We start from the raw sequence: 25,519 nt of genomic DNA, 5'->3' as shown, positions 1-25,519 counted from the left end.
GTATATTTTGGGCGTAGAGATAGTCAAGGTTGAAATTGGACCGATAGACGATCTAAACTTCATGTCTTGGTTTGCTCCTCTTTGTTTTACTACTCTCGCATGGTCCCTTCAAGTTATCATCCTTGAGGATCAACGTATCACAATACTCTGTCATACAAACACTGCATGTCTTGCACACTTAGGCTTATCGAGCCACAACCATTCCACGCCGGCCGTCTGGAATGAAAAGAGCTATGGATATTGCTAGAAGCTGCCAAAGGAGGACGACACGTCGTGAGACAATCTTGAACTTTGTCGTCTGAGCTCAATTGCTCTTCAAATAATATTCTTCGATCATGTGTACTTTCAGGGCCCCGACGGTTCCAGATGTATCCTCAGGATCTACCTCCTATCAGCAGCTTCTGGGAATTCCACCGTCCATTCCGGTGGTCGGAACGTCTAACCCCAATATCCACTTTCATATGGAAAGAAGGTATCTGACAATGTACTTACTAAAGTGAAAGATGTGACTTGATTATTTCCTAGAAGTATGCAGTAATAGTTGGCTTATGCGAGGTCTTTTTCTTTTGCCTCGCCTGTTTATTTGCGTTCCTGTGATTTCACTTATTTCTACCTAATAGCCCACAAATTCCATTCGTTTCGATCTTTTCTTTTTCCGCTTTTTAGGCCGAGTTTATTGATAGGACGCTTGATTGGAGCTGTTCTACGGAGTATGCCTCGAGGGTCTCCTTCAAATTGATCATTTTTGGTTCTGGTTTTTTCATTCATTAATCCCGATCTATGAATCTATACCCACCCCTCGTCTCTCGTCACTTCAATAAGTGTATGATCTAATTTCATAGTCTTATGTCCTTTTCATACCAGTTATTTTGACTAGGATATACCTTCTCTTGCTTCCAGATCTTGCTGATCTAGTTCATGTTCACGTCGTTCATATTTGATATCTACTGAAATTATAGCTTGATTAACGGCATTATACAGGAAACAAATACACCACTCGTTTCTCAAGACCTTTCGCTAGTCTTACGCGTCTGTTGGATTTGGTCTTCAATTCCAATGGGCAAGACATATGCCACGGAAATAGTATTTGTTTAGTTGTGACTTCTACCTGCTACGATGCGTTGGAAAACCACAAGTGTCGTCCTTGCCCACCTCACAGGGCTGGGACTATCTTGGCCGTACGATGAAGCACTCACTGCATACAACATCAATGAGAATGAGGCGGCTACCAATCCTGCTGAATACTGGGGAGAATGGCCCAATCATACCTATCATCCATCACCAGAAAACTGGCGCTTTCCTGTTTACACACTCTTTTTAGATCGCTTTGTGAACGGTGACCCAACGAATGATAATATCAATGGAACACTATTTGAGCATGACTTGAACTCAAATCAAATGCGACATGGCGGTGATGTAGCTGGCCTTGTTGATACCCTAGATTATCTTCAAGGGATGGGCATCAAGGTAATATTGGCGCTTTGTGCTAGAACATTTTAGGGCATTGTTGATTTTCAAATTTTTATTATAGGGAATTTATCTTGCCGGACTTGTCTTGATGAATCAACCTTGGGGCTCAGATGGCTACTCTGCAATGGACACTACTTTACTCGATCAACACTTTGGTACTATTGAGACCTGGAGAGATGCCATCACCGAGATTCATAAACGTGGCATGTATGTCATTTTTGATAACACAGTTGCAACGTAAGTGAATTCTCAGTCTGAAATGATCTCCTGAGCTCCATCGTTGATATCAGGGTTAACATGCTATAGAATGGGTGATTTAATCGGGTTTCAAGGATACCTCAATACCACAACCCCGTTTTCGGTCGACGAACACCAAGCGCAATGGAAATCAGATCGCCACTATGTTGACTTCCACTTTGGAAATTCATATAACAATACTTGTGAATATCCACGCTTCTGGAATGAAACCGGCTTTCCTGTCGACCAATACGTGGATGATGAGCTGAAGGGCTGCTACAATAGTGATTTCGATCAATATGGTGATATTGAAGCTTTCGGTGTTTATCCTGACTGGCAACGTGAGCTTGCGAAATTCGCCTCTGTACAAGATCGACTTCGCGAGTGGGTACCAAGCGTACGGGAACGAATTATCAGACACTCATGTATGATTATTTCGTCGCTTGATATCGACGGCTTCCGGTACGACAAGGCGACACAAGCTACTGTGGATGCCTTGGGAGATATCTCTGGTGCCTACCGAGACTGTGCGCGTCGTGTTGGAAAACATAATTTCTTCTTACCAGGTGAAATCACCAGTGGTAATACACTAGGGTCTATTTTCCTTGGTCGTGGAAGGCAGCCAGACATGACGCCCAAGACGCTCGACGAGGCATTCCACATGACCAACTCTTCCGATGCGAAGTATTTCGTGCGTGATGAGAATCAACAAGCTATCGACGGTGCTGCATTTCATTATTCTGTTTATCGCTCCCTCACTCGTTTTCTTGGCATGGATGGTAATCTCGCCGCTGGCTATGATATCCCCGTTAACTGGACAGAAGCCTGGTATGATATGATCCTCACCAATGACCTTGTCAATGCGAACACGGGCAAGTTCGATCCTCGACATATGTATGGTGCAACAAATCAAGATGTCTTCAGGTGGCCAACTGTAGAACAAGGAATTGAAAGGCAGTTATTGGCGCTCTTTATCACAACATTGCACATGCCCGGAATTCCATTATTGCTCTGGGGTGAAGAACAAGCCTTCTACACCTTGGATGCCTTAGCTTCGAACTATATTTATGGTCGTCAAGCAATGTCCCCTGCCACAGCTTGGAAAACGCACGGTTGTTTCCATCTTAACTCGACTCAGTATTACGATTGGCCGATCAGGTCCGGGCGGGAGGGTTGCTATGATGATTCTGTTACTTATGATCATCGGGATCCTTCAGCACCTCTCAGAAATACCATCAAGCACATGTATCAGATGCGACAAGAGTACCCTACTTTGAATGATGGATGGTGGATTCAATTGTTGTCAAATCAAACCCACAACGTGGTATATCCTGGTTCTAACCGCATTCCTACCGAAACTGGAATGTGGTCTGTTTTGCGTAGCCCATACTTCCAGAAACAAGATCTTGGAAAGGCAGGAAATCATACAATTTGGTTTTTGTATCAGAATGACAATCGCACCGTGACATATGACTTTGACTGTTCAGACCGGGATGCGGCACTTGTTTCTCCGTTCGATACCAACACCACCGTCAAGAATCTGTTCTATCCACACGACGAACTGACCTTGATAGATAGCCCGACAAAACTTCATCTCAATGGCTCATCAAAGTGGAATGGCTGTCTTGATAGTCTAACGCTTAGTCCTTACGAGTTCCGAGCCTATGTCCCCAAGAGAGAGTTCATCCCTCCGCGACCTATGATCACAAAATTCATCCCAGGACACGACGTGCCTGTACTCTCAAAGGTCGGCCCCGGAGAAAGTGAAAGTTTGGACGTTAGTCTTTATTTTTCCACGGAGATGAATTGCTCCACACTTACTCAGTCTATCTCTATTGAGTCCACCACAGAAGTCGGAAAGACCCCTTCGATCGATGACGGAACGGTGGATTGCCACTCTGTTGACCCAGAGGACTCTCCGCTTACTGGGCACATCCCTGGTGCCTGGGTGTGGACAGCAACTTTAACTGGGGTATACAATGGTATTCACCGGCTTACAGTCAACAACGCGACAAGTAGCGATGGGAGAAAAACCCACGCGATTGATCATTTCCTAATTCGCATTGGACGACAGGATAATCCAATAACTTTCACGTCAGCCAATTATTCAAGCAGTCTTCTTTATAGAGATAACAATGGTAATCTTTTCATTAGACAACATGCAGCTGGAGCAGACATGTATCGCTATTCAACAAACTGGGGTAGCACATTCTCCAAGTGGCTGCCTTATGAAGGCGGAAACCACACGATCAAGAAACAACATTGGTCAGGAACCAAGGCACAGGAATGGAAGGGAGAGCATGTTCGTGTCGAGTATTTCAGTCGCTTCACAGGTAGCAGTGATTATGTTCAGGAGGGTGATGCTCTTGACTGGGATCCGAAAATGCCACGACGTTTCCCTCATCTCTTCTTCAATGGACCCTTTAATGAGTACGGTTATGATGCTGGATTGGCAAACATCTTCAAGCAAGCTGGAGATCGTCTCTGGAAGTTCCGTTTTATGGCTGAGTGGCCTGCTCAAGGTCAAGTGAATGTCTGGGGCATCAATCCTGATGGCCAACCAGATCAAAGTTATATTTTTGGAGATTCAGATGGAGACTCTGTCCTTGATCGGCTTCCTCCTTCCTCACTCAAACACACCACGATCAACATCACCCAGCACCCACCTAGTCCACATCTGGCATGGAGAATTGAACTCGATGATGCGAATCTGAAATTCAGACTTGTGCCAGCTGGGTCAAAATATGTTCAAATGGCTCTGTTCTTCATGCTTTGGCTCATCCCCGTGATCAGCGGTACAATATGCGCATATATCTTCATGAAGACGTTCTATCGCATCAAATTCAATCAAGTCGGCGTGAGCGAAAAGAAGACTCTGATCTCCTTGGATTTCCTCAACAGGTTGAAGTCAAATAATTTGGAAGCCGGCGGATCGCGAAATATACTTGTCCGTCTTGCGAACAAGTCCAAATTTCTCCAGAGCAACTCGGCCTTTGGCAACCGTACATCTCAACGGCGAAAGGTGTTAGTCGCTACTATGGAGTACGATATCGATGACTGGGGGATCAAAATTAAGATTGGTGGACTAGGTGTCATGGCACAGCTAATGGGCAAACAGCTCGGCCACGAGGACCTCATCTGGGTTATCCCCTGCGTGGGAGGCATAGAGTATCCTGTTGATAAGCCAGCTGAGTCGATGTTTGTCATGATTCTCGGGAACTCCTGGGAAGTGAAAGTCCAGTACCACTATCTTCGCAACATTACCTATGTTCTTTTAGATGCCCCTGTCTTCCGTCAACAAACGGCTGGAGAGCCTTACCCGGCTCGTATGGACGATATGGACAGCGCAATTTACTACTCCGCTTGGAATCAATGCATCGCACAGGCTCTCAAACGATTCCCCATCGATCTTTACCATATCAATGACTATCACGGTGCTATTGCCCCGCTTTATCAGCTTCCGGAGACAATTCCCATCTGCCTTTCGCTTCATAACGCTGAATTTCAAGGCCTGTGGCCAATGCGAACTCAAAAGGAAAAGACTGAAGTCTGCTCCGTATTTAATTTGGATATAGACGTTGTCACTCGCTATGTTCAATTTGGTGAGATCTTCAATTTATTGCATGCTGGAGCAAGCTATCTACGTCTCCATCAGCAAGGCTTTGGAGCTGTTGGAGTATCGAAAAAGTACGGGAAACGCTCTTACGCGAGATATCCAATCTTCTGGGGCCTAAGAAAAGTTGGAAATTTGCCAAATCCTGATCCATCAGATACTGATGAGTGGAAGAAAGAGCTCCCCAAAGAAAGCGATATCAGTGTGGATAGCGAATTTGAGCTTCGACGAGCTGAGTTAAAGCGCCAGGCTCAAGAATGGGCTGGTTTGACCCAAATTCCCAATGCCGATCTTCTCGTTTTTGTAGGAAGATGGTCTATGCAAAAGGGCATTGATCTTATTGCCGATGTATTGCCAGGTGTGCTTGATGAACGACCGAATGTCCAGCTTATATGTGTTGGACCCGTCATTGATCTATATGGCAAATTTGCAGCATTGAAATTGGACCGAATGACGAAACTGTATCCAGGGCGCGTCTTCTCAAAGCCACATTTCACCGTCTTGCCTCCCTTTATATTTTCGGGGGCAGAATTTGCTCTCATTCCGTCACGAGATGAACCATTCGGTCTTGTGGCTGTTGAATTCGGTCGTAAAGGTGCTCTTGGCATTGGTGCTCGTGTTGGTGGCCTTGGTCAAATGCCTGGTTGGTGGTATACCGTTGAGTCGACGACAACAACTCATTTGATCAGGCAATTCAAGCTTGCAATTGATAGTGCCTTGAATTCGAAGCTTGAGACGAGAGCTATGATGCGTGCACGTTCAGCTAAGCAGCGGTTCCCCGTTGCCCAGTGGATTGAGGACTTGGAGATTCTACAATCAACAGCTATGCGAGTTCACGATAAAGAGCGCGCAAAATCACAATCTCAAACCACTCCTGCGAATTCCGCATACAATGCTATTTATGGTATGATGACTCCGCAGGTTGCTGTCTCAATGAGATCTGGTATGTCCAGTGGTACTCTCACTCCACCTTTGCAATCTCCTAGTCGCCCTGGTACCATGGCATCTATGCAGCGCGGTTCAGTAATTTACAGTCGCGATCCCAGTCCGAGTGGTGAAAGTCGACCCAAATCGGGTCTTAGTCGACAAATGCCTTTTGGCGTGCGGCCTGCATCTGTGTCACTGGATGGTCGTGGTCGACGAGACTTGGGCAAGGGGGTTATTTGTGATGTGGATGAACATAGAGAAGGCTCAAGCACACCATCTCCGGTTGCTGATGATGATAGCGATGATGAGATCATGTCTACCTGTTACGGAGATGACGAGGAACCAATAGGACCTGAAGCGATTGACGCAGGGCGACGCATAGATAATCCATCACCCGGTCCACAGTCTCTTGGAGTCCCTCTTACTCGTGATTTACTCTCAGCCCAAAGGACAAGTCAAGGCTCCTTGGTTGGTCGTTCAATTGGTACTTCATCTAGCTCCGCTGCACCCAGTACGACAGGAACGGACGACACACTTCTTCCACCGGCCCGACCCTGGGCTGATGCTGAAAGTCGTCTTAGCAATGCATCGCAACTGTCGTTCGATTCAGTTGTCGGTGACAAGAAGGACTATAAGCTACAGAAGGTTGATCCTACATTCACAGACGGCAATGAGGAATTTTATCGAGCATTTGAGAAGAAACTCGAGGATCTCAATGGCGGTAATTCGGACTCGCAACTTTGCATTGAGCAATATCTCGAGAAGAGTGAAAAGAAATGGTTTGATCGATTTAGAGATGCACGTCTCGGAAGAAACCAGTCCCCAGCTGCATCTATGCAATTCGGCAAAAATGGCACCGGTGGCTCTCCCCCAGGATCTATCAATAACGACGACATAGCATCAACCTCTCATGAAAGTGGCATTCCGGAAAGAAAAGAAGCCACCGGTGACGAATTCTTCCTCGGTGAAGACTACGTTCCACCGACGGGTCTCAAAAAATGGATGCAAATCCGCGTTGGCGACTGGCCCGTTTACTCACTTTTCCTCGGTCTTGGACAGATCATCGCAGCCAATTCGTATCAAGTAACACTTCTTACCGGTGAAGTCGGTCAAACGGCAGAGAAACTATACGGGATCGCTAGTGTCTATCTAGTCACATCTATTCTGTGGTGGTTTTTCTTCCGATTCTGCAAGTCTGTGCTTGTTCTCTCTGTGCCTTGGTTCTTATATGGTCTTGCCTTCTTAATCATTGGACTTGCTCATTTTGAACCCAATCCCTTTGTGCGAGGCTGGATCCAGAATATCGGCAGTGGTGTCTATGCGGCAGCCTCATCAAGTGGTTCGATCTTCTTTGCACTAAATTTCGGTGATGAGAGCGGAGCTCCGGTTAAGAAATGGGTTTTCCGTGCTTGTCTTATCCAAGGCACGCAGCAAGCATACGTTATTGCTCTTTGGTATTGGGGATCTACCTTAACTAAGGCCACCAACGCTGGTATTGCGAATGCCCAGGGTAACATCACAAACACCTGGCGTATGACGTATGTTCTCTTACTTTACCCAAATATCATTTCATTGAAATAAGCCAATGTTGACTATTTTTATAGGGCTGTCTGTACTCCAATCACAATATTTCTGTGGGGCGTTGGACTTATCCTATATTTCGGTCTACCAAACTACTACCGTCAAACCCCAGGCAAAGTACCATCATTCTACAAATCCGTCTTTCGAAGAAAGATCGTTCTCTGGAACTGGGTTGTGGTAATCCTCCAGAATTTCTTCCTAAGTGCCCCTTACGGTCGAAACTGGAACTGTAAGTCCAATTCCCCCATACAAATGCTCACTCAAATCTCTATTTCTCTAACAAAAAGACTACCAGTCCTCTGGATCTCAAATCACGCAAAACCATGGCAAATCCTCCTCCTATGCGTCGCATTCTTCGGCTTCGCCTGGATAGCCATCCTCTTTCTTCTCGGATACATATCTCGATCTCACAGCTGGATTCTACCAATCGTCGCATGTGGCCTTGGTGCACCCCGTTGGGCCCAAATATGGTGGGGTACGTCAGGGTCAGGCCTCTTCCTTCCTTGGGCAGGTAGCTATACGTCTGGAGCACTAGTATCCCGGAGTCTATGGCTGTGGCTGGGTGTTCTGGACGCATTGCAAGGTGTGGGGTTTGGTATGATATTGTTGCAGACGCTTACGCGAATGCATATTTGTTTCACCTTGCTTGTTTCGCAGGTTTTGGGCTCTATCGCGACTATTTGCGCGAGATCTTTTGCTCCAAATAAGATTGGTCCGGGGCCTATTTCGCCAGATATTACGGCGGGGGCTGGTGCGTTGGCGAATGCTTGGTTTTGGATCGCTCTTATGTTTCAGCTTTTGATTTGGTGAGTATACTACTCTTCCGAGGTTCTTTATATGATTTGCCTGAACTTGAATCTAACTTGGGTTTCTTACAGTGCTGGCTTCTTGATGTTCTTCCGTCGTGAGCAACTCTCAAAGCCTTGAGCGTGTTGGATTTTTCATGTTTGAAAATTTAAGTAGGGTAACAGTTAATATGTGAGAAGGGTCTTGATTTGTCAAGCTTCTGATTTCTTTGCACACATCCCTTTCTTATGTTCATTTTTCGCTTATTCTTGATATTTGGTCCCAGACCCCTTAGTATCTAATGTAATGACCTCGCATCACATCTCATCTTACGCAAATTGAATGCAATTTCGGGGATCAAAGGCATGTACTGATACTTTTACGGGAAAGAGAGCTTCGTTCTTGTTTCAAATTCATAACTCATTCTCGTTGATATTCGTAGACTACTTGTAAAACTTTTAAGCAGCCTAAAACTAGCTAAGCCCCGAAATATGCAATTCAAACAGGGAAATAAAATGGGGGAATATTGTTTCTCAAAAGACATCCAAATCCCAGACCAATCTGGGCTTATTATTATATCCATGCCCGATACCTTCCTCTCAACTTTACCAATCCAAGGGGCCCTTCACTTCACCCTTGTTTGTCTTGGGGACGGGAGCAGCGTCGATGCGAGTAGCACCGCCACGGGTACCACGCTTGAGGTAGGCAGTACCATCCAACCAAGGAGTCTCAAGGCTGCGCTGAGCCTCGAATGTGCGGATCTTGCTCTCCACCTGAAGGGTGAGACCAATGTCATCAAGACCGTTGATCAAGCAGTGCCTGCGGAAACCATCGACATCGAATGAGACAATCTTGTTACCCTGGGCATCCTTGATCTCCTGGTTATCAAGGTCAACCTCGACCTCACGACCGGCCTTGGCCTCGTCGGCGATCTTGGCCAGAGCAACTTCGTCATCGACAACAACGGGCAACATGCCGTTCTTGAAAGTGTTGTTGAAGAAGATATCAGCGAAGGATGGGGCAATGATACACTTGATACCGAAGTCAAGGAGAGCCCAGGGGGCGTGCTCACGAGAGCTACCGCAACCGAAGTTGGGTCCAGTCACGACAAGAATCTTGGAGTCACGGTAGATTCCTTGGTTCAGGATGAATTCGGGCTTTTCGGTTCCATCAGGGTTGAAGCGCAGCTCGTAGAAAAGAGCAGTGCCAAGACCAGTTCGCTTGATGGTCTTGAGGAACTGCTTGGGAATAATAGCGTCTGTGTCGACGTTGGAGCGGTCCAGAGGAGCCGCAATACCCTTGAGAACGTTGAACTTAGGGAGACCAGTGCTCTTGCCGCCACCACCAGCAGAAGTGTTGGTGTGGGGCTCGTTGTCAGCTGGTAGGTCAAGGACGCGGTCGAGCTCATCCTCAGTGGCGGGGGAGTCGATAGCGGTCTCGGCCTGCTCAAAAACGGGCTGGACCTTAGCGGAAACAGGGCTAGAGACGACATGCTCGCGAATGTCGGTGAACTTGCCGGTGATGGCAGCAATAGCGGCCATAGCAGGCGACATCAGGTGGGTACGTCCCTGGGCACCCTGGCGACCCTCGAAGTTACGGTTTGAGGTACTAGCACAGCGCTCCTTGGGGGAGAGAATGTCCGGGTTCATACCGAGACACATAGAGCAACCGGCCTCACGCCACTCGAAACCAGCATCTGTGAAGATCTTGTCCAGACCCTCGGCCTCAGCCTGCTCCTTGACTAGACCAGAGCCAGGAACGATCATAGCACGCATAATATTCGCGGCGATCTGCTTGCCGCGAACGACCTTAGCAGCAGCGCGAAGATCCTCAATACGAGAGTTGGTGCAAGATCCAATGAAGACCTTGTCCACGGGAATTTCAGTCAGGGGGACACCGCTGGTAAGACCCATGTACTCCAGGGCACGCTCGCAAGCAAGCTTGCGGGCGGGATCCTCGAAGTCATCGGGGCTAGGAACGACGCCTGTGATAGGAACAACGTCCTGAGGAGAGGTACCCCAAGAGATGGTAGGGATAATATCCTTGCCGTCGAGGAAGACGTCGATGTCGTACTTGGCGTCTGGGTCGGATTTCAAGGTAGACCAATAGCTAGTGGCGCGGTTCCACTCGGAACTACCGTACTTGGGAGCAAGAGGACGACCCTTGAGGTACTCGAAAGTAATCTCGTCGGGCGCAATCATACCAGCACGAGCACCACCCTCAATTGACATGTTGCAAACGGACATACGAGCCTCCATGCTGAGGCCACGAATGACGGAACCGCAGAACTCAATGACAGCACCAGTACCACCAGCAGTTCCAATAACACCGATGATGTGAAGAACAACATCCTTGCTAGTAACACCAGCGGGAAGCTCGCCGTCAACCTGGACGCGCATGTTCTTGCTTCGGCGGGTAAGGAGGGTCTGAGTTGCGAGGACGTGCTCGACCTCACTGGTTCCGATACCGAAAGCGAGGGAACCGAAAGCACCATGGGTGGAGGTGTGACTGTCACCGCAGACGACGGTAGTACCAGGGAGAGTGAAACCCTGCTCAGGACCGATAACGTGAACGATACCCTGACGCTTGTCGCTCATGCCGAAGTAGGTGAGGCCGAAGTCCTTGACGTTCTGCTCCAGAGTAGTACATTGCAAACGCGAGTCGTTCTCTCGGATGAAAGTCTCGGCATTCTTGAATTCTTTTCGGGATGAAGTAGGGATGTTCTATAATGAGGTGGTGGTTAGAGACTGATCCCCGTGGTAAATACTAATATGAGGAACAATTGTACATACGTGGTCGACAGTCACCAGGGTGCAGTCCGGCCGGCGGACACCGCGACTGGCATTCTTTAGACCCTCGAATGCCTGAGGGGAGGTCACTTCGTGAACAAGGTGACGATCTATTCAAATCATTCTCGTCAGTCGTTATTCTCGATCGGCAACCAAGTCACACAGCTAAAAAGACAAAGAAAAAAAAAACAATTCGGCATACCGATATAGAGGAGGCAAGTGCCATCTTCTTGCTCGTTAACGATGTGGTCAGCGAAGACCTTGTCGTACAAGGTCCTCGGTTTTGTCTCTACAGAAGGCATTTTGTATAGGAATGGAATCAATGGCCGATATCAGGACAGCAAGAGTTGCAGACTTATATTTTGCGGCAACCGCGATGTCGCTGAGGAACAGCTCGAGGGGCAACGCCGGTTTCGGCCGGTCAGCGACCAACATTTCCAATATGATTGGTCCGTGTGGCGAATCTAGGGGGGCCCGAGATCGGCCACTGAAAATCCAACATGGCGGCTAGTGGCGCTTGTGGGCGGCTGCGCCTTATAGTTGACTCATTCATATGGAGTCGAAGGTGAATCGCACAGAATGGAGCCAGAAACGTGTTGACAGAATAGGTGAAGCATTATTACTGCCCTTCAGATGGTATTAGTGCATAATTCAGCAGCATAGCACGCTGCGAGCTGGTTCTTTGATTTTCATAGCACATGACGTAGACGACCGACTCCGGGGTGCCAATGTAATCCTTCCCCGCTAATTGGATAGAACCGCCGGGGTCCGGTCGGCCCCGCTTGAAACATTAAGCCTCGATGGAGCGGTGGCCTTGGGTAAGTGGGGGAAGGAGTGTGCACGCCGGCAACGGATCATTGTTCAAGTGAATAATATAGCTGACTCTTTTAGGCATATACTTCGTAGGCACAATGGAGGTTGGCACCAGTGCCGAAGTATATTAAGTGATAACAATCAATCTATCAGCAACAGTAGGTCGTCTCAGTATTCAAATCAGATCAAAATTCTGCAACTTGAAGGACTGGGCTCAATCATGAACTTGAACTTCAACCTTGGAAGTTGAACAGGTGACCTCGGGAGAGTCAAGTACTAGTACTAGGGCACCTGTGGACGCGTGTTTATCCAGTAGTCTCATCTACTAGTACTGGCAATAAAGCTCCTTCAATGTTGGACGGCATGAATGTTCAAAGAAAAAAACATGAATCTATTTTATCCTGGTCATCCCAAATTTATCTTGATAATTTCATCCAAATCCCAGCACCACAGTTCATTTCCTGGGGAAATCTATACAACAAAATTTAAAATCTATGATGATCATTATTTAGATCCCAAATCAACAACAATCCTCTTCCCAGAAGCCTCCCCACTTCGAAGAACGTTCAACGCAGCATTAATACCTTCCAGCCCACCATCTGCATGAACAATTTCCGGCAGACTCAACGCACCCGACTCCAGCAAGCTTTCCAACCAAACAACCATACCTTCTCCCACAGTTGGCGCTGTATGGAAAAGTTTAATCGGGACGGTATGATATTTTATCGCAGAATTCCTTTCCTTCGGTAAGCCTGTAAGGCCTAGAAGATGCGCGCCGCCAGAAGTGTCAAGTGTCTTTTCCAATAATGTGGATGTCTCCCTGCCAACGATATCGATTGCATAGCGCAGTTTACCACCCGTTACTCCCCGGATGATATCTACTGCTCTGTCGGTATCGTGGCGATCTACTAGTAGATCCGCCCCGGATTGTATGAGCTTGGCGCCGTGGCGAGCTGCATCTGCTACACAGATAACGCGTAGCCCGGCGAGCTTTGCTAGTTGAAGAGCGACTAGACCGGTGGTTGTGGAGGCTATTATCATTGTTAGTACGGTTTTCAAGGACTTGGATTCAATCAAGTTGAAAAGTTACAGGGATTATGTGATTTTATCTTACCTCCCCAGATTGCAATCCAGTCTCCTGGTTGAGGCCGATCAGATTCAGATCCAACAAATAATTCATCATGAATATCAGCTGGGATATCCTTCTTATCAAGCTTGTTCACAATCTCTACCAGATTAGGACCCGGTGACTTTGTAAATCGAGAAAAGTCTAATCCGAATGATACTCCCAGTGCCAAAACGGCAGCAACGAATGCGACGCCGAGAGATGCGGATGCATGAATGGATGTTGATGAAGGTATGCGTGCGGCATTAAAGTCGGTCGCGATTGCATATTCTTGGAAGGCTGCTTTTCTAATGTCCCGGTAATCTGTGGATGGGACCAGTACGATATCTCCTACACGAAGGCGCGAAGAGTCACTGGGGACTTGAAGTACTGTTCCCGCTAGGTCGCGTCCGTTAATCCATGGTAAACTTGGGATTCCAAAGTTGTATTCCCTGCGTTCTATGTTAGTATCATGCTTCGGAGGAATATTCGATCAGATTTGAAGAGGATCGGTACATACGGTCCTTTCCAGTCAATAGGGTTGAGGCCGATCGCCAACACCTGAATATCAAGTTAGAGATGCGGACGTTTATTTTTATCTGATGAAAGAGATAATAGATCACGTACCTTCACTAATATCTCGCCGGAGTGTATAACGGAAGGAATCTGATGATTATCTACTAATGTATATTGTTCTCGGGCCGCCTTGAGGAGCAACGCTCTTTGATTTGTCTCCGAAGGAACTGGTGTTTGTGTAACCTCTCCGATTTTGGCCGTTTTGGGGAAATGAGACTGAATATTAGCCTCAGCAAGCCTATGGCTATGAAAATTCGAGGGCTTATTGTGTAGTTGTTCGATCTGGAGACAAGTGGTGGTAGACATGATGCCGGGTGTATCAAAGTGACGATATGAAGACCAAAGGCCACTAACTTCAAAGAAAACGCAAGTTCCGGGAAGAGTCTCTATACTCTAAATGAATTCTATATATTTGTAATATTGGACTGTCTCTCGCCCGAGAGACACTTATACTCCTTATGTATAGAAGCGGGGAGCACTATTATATCAGTGCTTACCGAAAGCACGTACGTACGGTGTACCTCCACCAGGCACTTCCAGGGTTAGTCCAGGACTTCCATTTGGCAAAAGTGGATCAAGATAAAAGTATCGTAGTGTTCATATTTGCCATCCAGCCCATCATGTGGCACCGAGACTTTGTTCTGGAGTTGCTCATTGCGTATGGTGGACCTAGATGGCGTGATGGGGGGTTCTTATTCGTAGCCTGTGGGTTGTAAAAGGTAGATCAAATTCGGGGTTTGTCCCTCATTTAGCTCTATAGGGTTAAGTATCATTGTCACAAGTTTTGGTCTAAACCGAGATCATTCTATGGGAGATCTTAGGGCAAAAGTCTAAAGGGATCATAAAGTAAATGACTTGCATTAAAGAGAGAGAGAAAGCCAACTAGTAATGATATTTTCTAAATTAAAATGAGGTCCAAAATTCGAGAATGAATCAGTCTGGTTCGTGAATCCTACAAACTTCCAAGGTTCGGTTGAGCACGACAGAGAAGGTGTGTTTTCGATGTAGTTTGATGTGATCCGGGGGTTCGATGACGAAAGATTGAGTCTGTTTGGCTGGGGGGTTTGGGTCCTGCAACTCCAGATGTCCGCGTCCCGGTCGCAGGGCTACGACGGAGCATATATAGATAAGATGGTTATTAATTGATAAGAATTTACTCAAAACCTTCCGATTGGAGAGTATCTCATCTGGTAGTGGTCGAAATGTATTTCTAGAACACATTTTCCATTGTTCGCTGCCATCTAGGCTAGTCCAAGTCTACGGAGTATAGTACTACAAGCGGGCCATTTCTTCTTGCTCGACATAAACTACTTTAATACCTGGAATTCTCGGTCATGATTTGTCTTCGAATAAAAAAATGAATTCATAAATGCATGCCAGTTCTATCCCCAAATACTCCATCTACGTACACTTACAAAAACCTCCGTGGCTGATGAGCGGCTCGGGGGTAAACCCTCTTCGACGATAGACGCGGGTAATTGCTCCAAATGAGGCTGTTATAACCTAGTTCGATCGATTTCAAGCAAGATAATCTTCTTTAATTTTTTTTTAATCTACAAGTTCTAGACTGAACTACTGTACTCGATGCTCCCATTCTCTTCCTAAAATGGCGTATGCATGTGCCGGGAGTTCGTGCGAGCACGTAATATTCGTCGCAAACAACAACATCCCCAGCACTAAGAAAGTATGTCATTTTTCGAAACATAGATTCTCCAAATAGAAACTTAAACGGCAATCTTCTCCAAGGCCATCCCGTTAGACGAAATGTCATTTTTTAAGTGGAGGAATGCCGATGCTAGTATGACTAGTATAAGTATCGGCCGTTGAGACGGCTCTTCGACCCGTGATTGCTTTTTCTACGAGGGGAGTTTCATTTTGAAGGTTAACTAGAGTGAAAAATTACCTTCATCAACAATGGGAGTCGAAGAAAAAGGTGTGCCGCCTAAGGATGAGGAGATCAGCGACTCTTATGATTCCCAGACTGGGGAATCGCATCCAGGTACGGATAAAATGAGACAAATCCTTTGCTAACATTTGAAAGATATATGGCTGTTTCTAACTCATAAACAGTAAAATGGTATCGCTCAACGTTTTACAACTCCGTTATCCTCGGTCTCTGCAATTTTCTCGCCCCGGGGATTTGGACAGCAATGAACTCTCTCGGTGGAGGAGGTGAAGAGAAGCCCTACCTTGTCAATGCCGCAAACGCCCTAACATTCGGTCTCATGGTCATCTCTTGCTTTATGGGAAGTACCGTCGTACGATTTATCGGGATCAAATGGACATTGATCGCTGGTACAATGGGCTACGCACCCTATGCTGCGGGTCTCTATACAAACAACCGCTTCGGAGATTCATGGCTTGTGATCCTTGGCGCAGCACTCTGCGGTGTCTCTGCTGGTATCTTTTGGATGGCGGAGGGTGCCATTGCCCTCTCGTACCCGGAACCATACAATCAAGGCCGTTTCTTGGGTCTTTGGCTTAGCTTCCGTGTTGGAGGACAAATTCTCGGCGGTGCAATCAATCTTGGTCTTAATGCCGATCGTTCTGAGGCGGGTAGTGTCTCATACACCGTTTATCTGGTTTTCATTGCGCTTCAAGCTCTAGGCCCCTTTGCGGGTCTACTTTTGAATCAGCCATCTCAGGTGCAGCGCAAGGATGGAATCCCCGTCAAGCTTGAGGTTAATAACAGTGTTGGATTTGAGATGAAGCAAATGTCGAAATTGTTTATTAACCGGAAGTTTTTGCTCATCATTCCGTTCATTTGTCAAGCTGTGTATACCGAGGCTGTCATGTTCTCGTATGAGGATCTTTGGTTCTCTGTTCGAGCAAGAGCTCTTGGCTCGTTCCTGGGTGGAATCGTTGCTTTGATTGGAGGAAATGTCTTGGGTGCTTTCCTTGACAATAAGTCTATTTCACTCAAGACACGTTCGAGATCAGCCTTCTTCCTGGCTGTTGGATGGCAAGGTTTATGTTGGATTTGGGCCACTGTGAACGTGACCGAGTTCCATAAAACGAATCCCGTTTACGATTGGGTTGATCCAGGGTTTGGAAAGGCTTTTGCTCTTTTCCTCTTCTGGGTCGCTAGCTTTCAGCTGAACTATATGTACTTGTGAGTTACCTATTCGATCAGGCACATTGCTCCCTTGTTTGTTGAACGCATGCTAACCCCTAAATTTAGATTCTTCTTGGTTGGTAATCTGGCTGATAACGACGATGAGATCGTTCGAATTGCTGGTTTGCTGCGAGGTGTTGAGTCTGCTGCCCAGGCAGTCAGCGTAAGTTCATATTTTGCCTAGGCTCTCCATCGGAAACATTCGAACTGACCAAAGAAATTATAGTATGGTCTCAGCAGTGTGACTATCATGGCAGCCATTGGAAACATCTATCTTAACATGTCACTGTGGGCAGTAGCGATCCTGCCAGCATGGTTCATTGTTAGAGAAGTCGGAACAGTCTTTGGAGATAAAAAGATGGAACGAGAGGCTCGACGTCTACGTGTGCCATCTGATAGTGAATAATTGGGTTCTAGATTCGATAGAACTTTAATGTCGCTGATAAGACGCGTCTATCTGTAAAGCACAAAAATATATCAAGTTAATTTATGTTTTTTTTGGAGAAAATAATCCACCATCGTTATCAAGAAGATCAATATTTACAAACAATAAACCGTTTTTATAATCTGACTATGCATGCGAATTGTTTATACCATAAACTGCAATGTGCGGTTATCGCTATTGAAGACGAGCAATGCCAGACGATGTCGGATAAACAAGCCCAATAGCCCACACAGAACTTGAACTCCGACCATATGCCATGCAAGAGTATCTTCTCTCATAGGTCCCATCCACACGAGCCAAAGGTTTAAGATAGTCAGATTTGTAGATTCGATAATTTGACCATCATTGTCCTTGGTGACGCGCACTAGACGAAGCTTATGTAGGAGATCCAATATCCACGCAATGAATGGAGATGGAGGAACGGTCCACTCCGTAACAGAGGTATTCAAAAGCCCAGTCGCTGCATTGAATTTCGGCAGCCGATGACGAGGACAGGGGATAAAGTGGAAGAGCTGCGGTGTAGAATACAAGAAGTTGAATATCTGAGGCACAAACAACAAGAGCAAGGTCTTGCTGAAATGCCCAAGAATACCCACAACAGCGAAAACCATTCCCGCAAAGTAGCAGTAGGTGTCGCCTACAAAAACCTTTGATGGGTACCAGTTATGACACAAAAGGGCTGCCGATACACCAATAAATGGTAGTAGAAAGTAAATGGAGAACAGGTGTGAGTCTGTAGCAGGATGCGGGTATGGCGTGATCGGTGCCAGGTACATGGCATCATTGAACAACAGGAGAATTGCAATGACAAGTGACTGCGCAACCTCGATTCCGTTGATTCCTGCCAGCATGTTGATTGCATTTGGACAGAAGATCGCCACCGCTGCCATGTACATGTAATAGAGCCATCCGAGATCAATGAAGTCTCCAAGATAGCCCTGCAGAGGAACTGGGACCACCACTTTCGTGACACCAAAATCGACAAAGTACACAATGAGCATGGGAATTGAGGCAAATGCAGGAATCAAGACCTTGTGTCGCCAACGAATATCAAGGAGATCGTCGCCGATTCCTAGGATAACCACAGATTGCAAGGATAGCAATCCTGAGAGATACGACGCAAGCTATTATGCAGACACATCAGTCTATTGCATGAAAAAAACACCAATGCTTTAAATGGCATAAACAAACCTTTCCATGGGGGAATCTGTGTAGGTAACGTCCGGTCTCAATATGTTGATCTCCAATAACCACGTCACGGTTGCCGCCACCTGAAGTTGCTGCCACGATATCCTTGTAAAAGGCGAAAGGAATGAAGATAATCAGAGACAAGATATAGACTACCGCGCATACAGCTCCCATGGTTTCAGGTCTAAAGCGCATAGTCAGCTTCGGTCACTACCATAGATCATGGAACAGGTGTATACTTGCATTTCAGGTTTTTTGGGCTTAGCCATATCTTTACCCTTTAAGCCCGCCTTGATAAACACAGGACCAAGCCATCGGATCATACTAAAGGCCACAGCAAATGATATGCAAGTCAATGCAATCGAGGCTATCAAGGGCGCGCCATCGCCCTGGAAAGTGTTTACCAAGACGCCGAGACCAGCCCCCGCGAGGATCAATAGACGCCATGTTTCCGTCCATGTCAGGACATTTGGGGTGTGCATCTTGAGCAATTGACTTCTGTGCTCAATTCTCACAATCAATACCCGAACGGAAACAAAGAAATAAGCTCGGTGAATAAATTGAACACCTTTCCTATGGAGCGCGGCTTACGCAATGTGGCTTCATGCCGAACATTATCCGATAAGCTTATCGTATCTGCCGGCGCTATCTGACCGCCTTGCGGGCGGCAGATGGTGATGATCGCGGCCAAGAAGGGAAGCCCGCGCAGGCACGCTGAGACACCTCTGTTTCATGTCACAGCATGCAGATGTGTAGGTGAAGCGCATTATTGGCCCATTGTCTAAATTTTCCAGCTTGAGCTAGACAAGGTTAAATATATATTCAAATGGGGGCGGTGGAGCACCCCGACATGGTGGGCGGGTTTGCCGACTTCGATGCTGGCCACCGGGACTTGGTGACAGTTACCAAGTTCAACTTTTACGGGAATCGGATTGTCACGGCCTCTTCCGACCATCGCATGAAAGTATGGGATCTGAAGGATGGCCAATGGCAATTGACAGACACGTGGCGAGCCCATGACGCGGAGATTCGTGATGTAAGACTTCAAGACCCTACTGCGACTGCCTGCATCGTGTAGGAGTGTGCTCTAACGTCTTACCCTAGGCAACATGGAACGGCCCCTTCACGGGTCAACATATTGGAAGCGTGGGAGAAGATATGAAACTTAAAATATGGCAGGAGGATGTCACACAGCCCCCAAATTCCGGCAGACGATTCAGATCTATCTTTCGCATGACAGCACCTCAACGGCACCCATTTGTTTCGATGGACTTTCGCAACATTGATCTAGAATCATGGATGGCTGCCATCACCCGCGATGGCTATTTGATGGTAATGGAACCTGTCAGCCCGGATAGTTTGGCAGACTGGCAGCCAGTAGACCAGTTTCGAGTATGCACAGCACCTGAGCGTGGAGAAGAAACAAGTTTCAAGGTCCAGTTTCACCATGACCCGGCAGATATCACACATTCGCTTGTCCCAGACTCAGATCCCAAAAGTCTATCGCTGGTCGTTGCTGCAATGGACACAGTGAAGGTTTATAGAACGGACGCATCCCGTCGTTTCTACCATGCCATTGAGTTGAATGGACATGCAAGTCTTGTTAGAGATATATCCTGGGCCAATGGCTCTGTCAGAGGCTATGATCTCATTGCTAGTGCAGGGAAGGATGGCCTCGTGCGCATATTTGAAGTGTACACAGCGTCGACCAATCAAGGTTCTCAATCCTCCAATTCTCGGAAAACTGAGCGTCGGCAGCAACAACAGCAATCGCCTTCCACGCGTGCTACTTCGCAATCTGGCATTGGAAATGCTCTTGCGAACCGCCCAACTTCCTCGGTCTCTAATCGGCAAGCTACTGGGGATTCTCTGTTCCGACACTCCTTCAAGCAAGTTGCATGCATAGATAGTAAGCATATCGATGTATGGCAAGTAGAATTCTCTTTTGCTGGTAGGTTCTGAAAATCCATGGCTGGGTATATCGGTTCTAATGATCTTTCTTTTTACCACAGGCGATTCATTAATATCATCTGGTGATGATGGCGCAGTTCGGTTCTGGAAGAGGTCTTTAGCGGGCGAGTGGCTCGAGTATGCTGAAACCGACCTTGTATCCCAGTGAAGCGATTCCTTTGACGGAGCTTTGTAAGATGGAGTATATCCAAGACTGCTCTGACGCACTACCAAGATAACCAATGATACCCTTGCATTTGTGTTTAGATGATTTATATACTGTCTGGCCTTTGAATCTAATTTATTCGGGGCGTTAATGCCATGTCTTGCGGGATTGAATGGATGGCGGCAGGAGCGACTTTGGTATGAACCCGCTCAACCTCCAGTCCCTTTGACTTGGACCCGTGAACTTTTGTCTTTTCTCCTTTGAATTCTTTTCCGGGGCATCCCCAAGACTTTCATTCACTCTCATCATATCTTTATTGGCTAATTCCTCGGTATGGGTGTCGGACCAACCTTGGGAACTGGTGTATTTCTCGCCGGCGGCCAAGCGCTGGCCGTCGGCGGACCGGGCTCCCTTCTCGTTTCATACATTTCACTTTCACTTCTTGTTTACTTTATGGCCACGAGTGTAGGAGAGGTCGCTACCTATGGGCCAAGACGTCATGGCACGATGATCATGCACGGTTACCGATACATGAAGAACAACAGCTTCGCATTCGCCACTGCTTCTCTCCGTTGGTATACTATGGCGATGTTTGTTCCGTACGAAATCATGACCTCGATGGTCACTATCGGGCAATGGACTCCTGGGAAGCCAATCGGAACGTGGCTGATCCTCGTCACCCTCAGTACTGTCGCGTTAAATATCGTCCCTGATCACATTTTCAAAAGCTCGGAAAAGTTGCTTCATCGGGTCAAAATCGGCACTCTGGCTTCTCTTGTCGCCCTTTCTTTGTCTATCTGCTTAGGAGGGCGGACAGGCTACGATCGTTGGGGGTTTCAATACTGGAAGAATCCTGGGGCTATGCCTGAATATTTGGCTCGTGGATCTGTGGGGAAATTCTTAGGTTTTCTGCAAAGCCTTCATCTTAGTACCGCCGCTTTCTCTTTTGTTCCAGAGATGATCGTGCACCGGGCTGAGCTGGCCGAAGCTACGGATGAGACTGAGATCACGGAACAGATACAACCCGCGGAAAATTCCAACATTCCCAGGAAGGTCACAGCGGATGTCTTTCAAACAACGGTGCCTTACATCTTAAGTTCCTTGTGTATGGGAGTCATGGCTCCTTACAACGACCCTTTACTCACCAATAACGGAACAGGGGCCGGTATGTCCCCGTTTGTCATCGGTATGTACAGGGCAAGAATTAAAATCATTCCTGTCACGGCTACGGTTGCGATCTTTCTTTCGTCGGTGGCATCGAGCCACACTTTCTTATACCTTGCTTCTCGCTCGTTACAAGCCATGGCACAAGCCGACCAGGCTCCCTCGATGTTCAAAATTCAAAATAGCTGGGATGTCCCATGGGTGTCTGTACTCTTTACTTCGACCTTCACCAGCCTTGCCTTGTTTTCAATGGCCACATCAAGCTCCATCATGACAACCTATTTTATTCTTTTCGTGAGCAGCTCTGGATACCTCTCCTGGATGCTTTCGTGTGTCATTTACCGCCGTTATCGTCAACACCTGCATGCGCACAAGGTTACCACTGCTTACCGACATTCCGTCCAACCACTTGGCTCTATCGTGAGCTTTATTGTCAGCACTCTTCTACTGTTATCCAATGGGTTGATTTCTGCCGTTCCAGGGAACAAGACTGGGCCCCGCGGTGCTAGAATTGCGATGTCGTATCTCAGTATCCCCCTCTTCGTTTTCCTATATCTCATTCATCGGTTTGGAGAGGCGATTCCACGTCATTTTGACAGCCAAAAAAGCAGTGTGAGGGAAGCACCTGAAAGTCCGACCAAAACTCCGATCACTAAATACCCTCCACCAGTACGTCTGCCACATGGGCGCTCACTTCAGCCCCCAGCTGCTATCGATTTGGATCAAGTCTGGGTGATGGCCAGAGAAGCACGAGATACCTAAGTTACCACCAAGCCTGCATCCACACATGCAAATTGGAAGACCACATGTACCTATTGACCTTTCTTGTATTCTTAATCCAGCGATGTTTTATCATTATTGCTCCTTGCCATAACCCATTTCAAACTGCATTCTGGGGTTCTTGAGATTCCTTCCTACGCTCTGGTTTTGTATAAAGAAAACAAATAGAGGACAAAAAAATAAATTTGTTTATCAGAACTAACGGTTGGGTATTTTAAACTAATATGGCAAGAATCGTGGTATCAAGCAGGATCTGGCATTTGTAGACGAATTCATACTACCTCACAGTAGAGTGGCCCTATTGGCCATTGTACCATCTAATGTCGGCAATTATAACTTAAACCTTAGCTATTGGTTCTCGGTCGATTTTTTACTCCAGATTTCTTCTTCCTTGTCGGTTTCTTTGTTGAAATATCACTATTCATTGATTTGATTTGATTTTGAAGTGCCAATGTATTAGTCGACTCTACTAGTATCGCTGTCATGTGCTGTCTCCGACCACCTGAGGAACTCTATCTTCGCTTGATCTTCCTCCTCTCACACAGCACTCTCCATCCGCCTCACCTCTATTCAAATCAATCATTTGTCAGATTCGAAAGATTTCCAAAGCATCCAGCCACTACGATCTCCCTTGACCCAGCGATATGGTTGGATGACAAGGAACATGTTCGGGAGCCCTGAGCGGCCCGTTACGAACCCGTTTCAATACTTACCATTCTCATTGTGTGCCCGTGTGCCCAGGTGATCGACTACTTAACGGTTCGGCCTGGTTTGGATTTAATTTGATTTGATTAGTCTTGTTCCTTGCGCACCTCCGACCTCTATAGTGGCAAAAAAGGCCGTCAAATCACCGGCCTGCATTCATAATATCGGGCGCTAGATGATTCTCTTTTCCCCCCCTTTTGCCAAAGCCGGCGACTGGCCCTTTTTTCTCCCTTTCCCAGCAGATCTTTTCTTTCCTTTCTTCTTCTTGGGTCTTTTTCTCGGGACTCATAAATTTCCATCTTTTATCCCGGTCTTCTCAAGAGTTCTCGTTCTCTTCGGGTGACCTTTTTCCCCCTCCCGAACACACCTGCGCCACTCTGCCACTGCCCAATCTAGTATTTGCCCATCTCCTCGGGTGATCTCCCTTCTTCCCATGGCCCATATCTCCATATCTTCCCCATTATTCTGTACTTGCCGTTTCCACTACACACACACTTATTGGGTATACTCTTCTACCGTGCAGAAACCCTGATTTTTGCAGTTTCTTCGTCCCCCTTTGCTTTCTTTTATTTCATCCCTATTTCATTCCTACTTCATCTCTACTACTGTGAAATGGTTGTCTGCCTTATTTCCTGAGCTCTTCCATGGCTCACAGGCTCCATCTTCAACAGATTTCTCCTGATGATCCATTTTCAAGCGCTTCCAAGTCTGAAAATGCGGCTCCATATTCTTCTTTGTCATTTTCCTCCTTTTCCGTTTTACTTACGGTCCTTTACTACCGGGGCTTTCTCCAAAGATGAGACGATCGGGTTTTTTGCCAGTCTCTTTGACATGATGCCCCTTGAGCAAATCAAACGGAATTTGGACCGCTTATCAAAGTAGCCTTCGGCTACTGCTCAACATGCATGGGCGTATCGGAGATATGCATCCATTTTCACTATTCAGTGCTAGGACTGTTCTCCTGGAACGATCTTCGATCCAAAGTCCATATCATTTGGGATTTTTATGATATGATATTGTTTATTACAGATGAACTACTAACGAGCAACAGATGCTAACCCAGTCTCTCTCGTGGTCTCTTGCTATGCTTTTTCCAGGTCTCTTTGACAGGGTCCCGTGACCTCCCCACCGGATAAGGCTCGCCCGACACTAACCCAATACAGACTAGTGTATTTTACGATGCTAACACAGCAAATTACAAACGTATACGAATACCGAAATTTCGCGCTATGATTGGGTGAGACTGACCAAGTCCGGCTGGAACTGGTCATTTTTGGGTGATTTTCGCGGTGTTTCCTGCGTGTTTCCTGTTTTGTTACAGTCCACGGTGCAAACAGTGTGAAGTCTGGCACTTTTCTGATCCGGTTTTGCTGTTCAGTTCGTTTTCGGGCTTTTTTCGAGTCACCAACCGCGACTTCCCACTCCCACGCTAGTCCCATTTGGACGCTCTCCTGGTTCGGGGCCTTTCGTTGCCTTAGGCCTGCCCCTTCCTCCTCCTCCTTCCCTTCCATCCCAGGTTCAACTCAGAATCACCTCTTTTTCTCTCCTTTTTACCTGCGCGCTGTTTTTCCTCCCTACCCTCGGATCCCATCCCCCCATCTCATTTGTCTTCAAATCCTCCGTTCCTTCTCTCTACTACTCTTTCGTCCCTCTTATCTTTCTCTCTACGCGATCCCGTCGCTCTCAACCCTTTTCGCCTTCGACTCCTCTCCTAAACGACTTCGACCAAGCCTTCCACACCCATCGCACCGAGTCGACTCTTGGATTTCGAATCGCTTCGACGCCCTGAACCACCTGGTGTCTTTCCCCCGTCGATTTTTCCTCTCTCCTACCCTCCACCCTTCAGGACACGGGTCAGTCGCATTCGGCTAGGATTTTTAATCTGCCCCTTGGACCGCCTTCAAGGACTCAACGGCCTCGAAGTTGGATTCCATTCTGTGATCAGTCGTCTTGCCTGTCAGGCTCGTGAATTTTCTGGTGTTCATTGGGGCTGGTGCCCTCTGCTTTATCGTAGTGGTGCCTCCCAAGTCCAACGCGTCCGGCACTTATCAGGCAGGACCGTGAAAAGATCCACCCTCCTTGGTGGTCGTTGACATGCCCTTTGAATAG

At 47.0% G+C, this 25,519-nt stretch overlaps 7 protein-coding genes across 7 annotated transcripts; 4 read left to right on the top strand and 3 right to left on the bottom strand.

Annotated features, from left to right (window-relative positions):
- Window positions 1–1,116: 1,116 nt before the first annotated feature.
- Window positions 1,117–8,755, top strand: ags2 (alpha-1,3-glucan synthase Ags2; the record flags this gene model as incomplete). Its single annotated transcript, XM_056924563.1, has 7 exons — window positions 1,117–1,467; window positions 1,532–1,707; window positions 1,777–7,785; window positions 7,852–8,057; window positions 8,124–8,303; window positions 8,364–8,634; window positions 8,707–8,755. 7 exons carry the CDS (start codon window positions 1,117–1,119, stop codon window positions 8,753–8,755), a joined length of 7,242 nt encoding a protein of 2,413 aa, XP_056777289.1.
- A 464-nt stretch (window positions 8,756–9,219) lies between these two features.
- luA (3-isopropylmalate dehydratase LEU1) lies at window positions 9,220–11,705 on the bottom strand (the record flags this gene model as incomplete). Its single annotated transcript, XM_056924562.1, has 3 exons — window positions 9,220–11,337; window positions 11,407–11,513; window positions 11,606–11,705. 3 exons carry the CDS (start codon window positions 11,703–11,705, stop codon window positions 9,220–9,222), a joined length of 2,325 nt encoding a protein of 774 aa, XP_056777288.1.
- Window positions 11,706–12,720: 1,015 nt separating this feature from the next.
- Window positions 12,721–14,203, bottom strand: N7478_008347 (zinc-binding alcohol dehydrogenase family protein; the record flags this gene model as incomplete). The annotated part of the gene is made up of 4 exons (XM_056924561.1): window positions 12,721–13,247; window positions 13,331–13,773; window positions 13,842–13,882; window positions 13,949–14,203. 4 exons carry the CDS (start codon window positions 14,201–14,203, stop codon window positions 12,721–12,723), a joined length of 1,266 nt encoding a protein of 421 aa, XP_056777287.1.
- A 1,608-nt stretch (window positions 14,204–15,811) lies between these two features.
- Window positions 15,812–17,418, top strand: N7478_008346 (DUF895 domain membrane protein; the record flags this gene model as incomplete). Its single annotated transcript, XM_056924560.1, has 4 exons — window positions 15,812–15,896; window positions 15,968–17,009; window positions 17,079–17,175; window positions 17,239–17,418. The coding sequence occupies 4 exons, from the start codon at window positions 15,812–15,814 to the stop codon at window positions 17,416–17,418; spliced, it is 1,404 nt and encodes a 467-aa protein (XP_056777286.1).
- Window positions 17,419–17,600: 182 nt separating this feature from the next.
- On the bottom strand, window positions 17,601–18,840 carry N7478_008345 (UDP-N-acetylglucosamine--dolichyl-phosphate N-acetylglucosaminephosphotransferase; the record flags this gene model as incomplete). Its single annotated transcript, XM_056924559.1, has 2 exons — window positions 17,601–18,581; window positions 18,649–18,840. The coding sequence occupies 2 exons, from the start codon at window positions 18,838–18,840 to the stop codon at window positions 17,601–17,603; spliced, it is 1,173 nt and encodes a 390-aa protein (XP_056777285.1).
- Window positions 18,841–19,471: 631 nt separating this feature from the next.
- Window positions 19,472–20,764, top strand: N7478_008344 (putative nuclear pore protein (SEH1); the record flags this gene model as incomplete). Its single annotated transcript, XM_056924558.1, has 3 exons — window positions 19,472–19,681; window positions 19,750–20,596; window positions 20,658–20,764. The coding sequence occupies 3 exons, from the start codon at window positions 19,472–19,474 to the stop codon at window positions 20,762–20,764; spliced, it is 1,164 nt and encodes a 387-aa protein (XP_056777284.1).
- Window positions 20,765–21,094: 330 nt separating this feature from the next.
- Window positions 21,095–22,687, top strand: N7478_008343 (putative proline permease; the record flags this gene model as incomplete). Its single annotated transcript, XM_056924557.1, has 1 exon — window positions 21,095–22,687. One exon carries the CDS (start codon window positions 21,095–21,097, stop codon window positions 22,685–22,687), a length of 1,593 nt encoding a protein of 530 aa, XP_056777283.1.
- Between the last annotated feature and the right edge of the window lie 2,832 nt (window positions 22,688–25,519).

Source organism: Penicillium angulare, assembly GCF_028827245.1.
Source record: "Penicillium angulare strain IBT 27051 chromosome Unknown utg000005l_segment0_segment0, whole genome shotgun sequence".
Lineage (NCBI taxonomy): Eukaryota > Fungi > Ascomycota > Eurotiomycetes > Eurotiales > Aspergillaceae > Penicillium > Penicillium angulare.
This window is presented reverse-complemented; position numbering and strand designations above follow the sequence as displayed.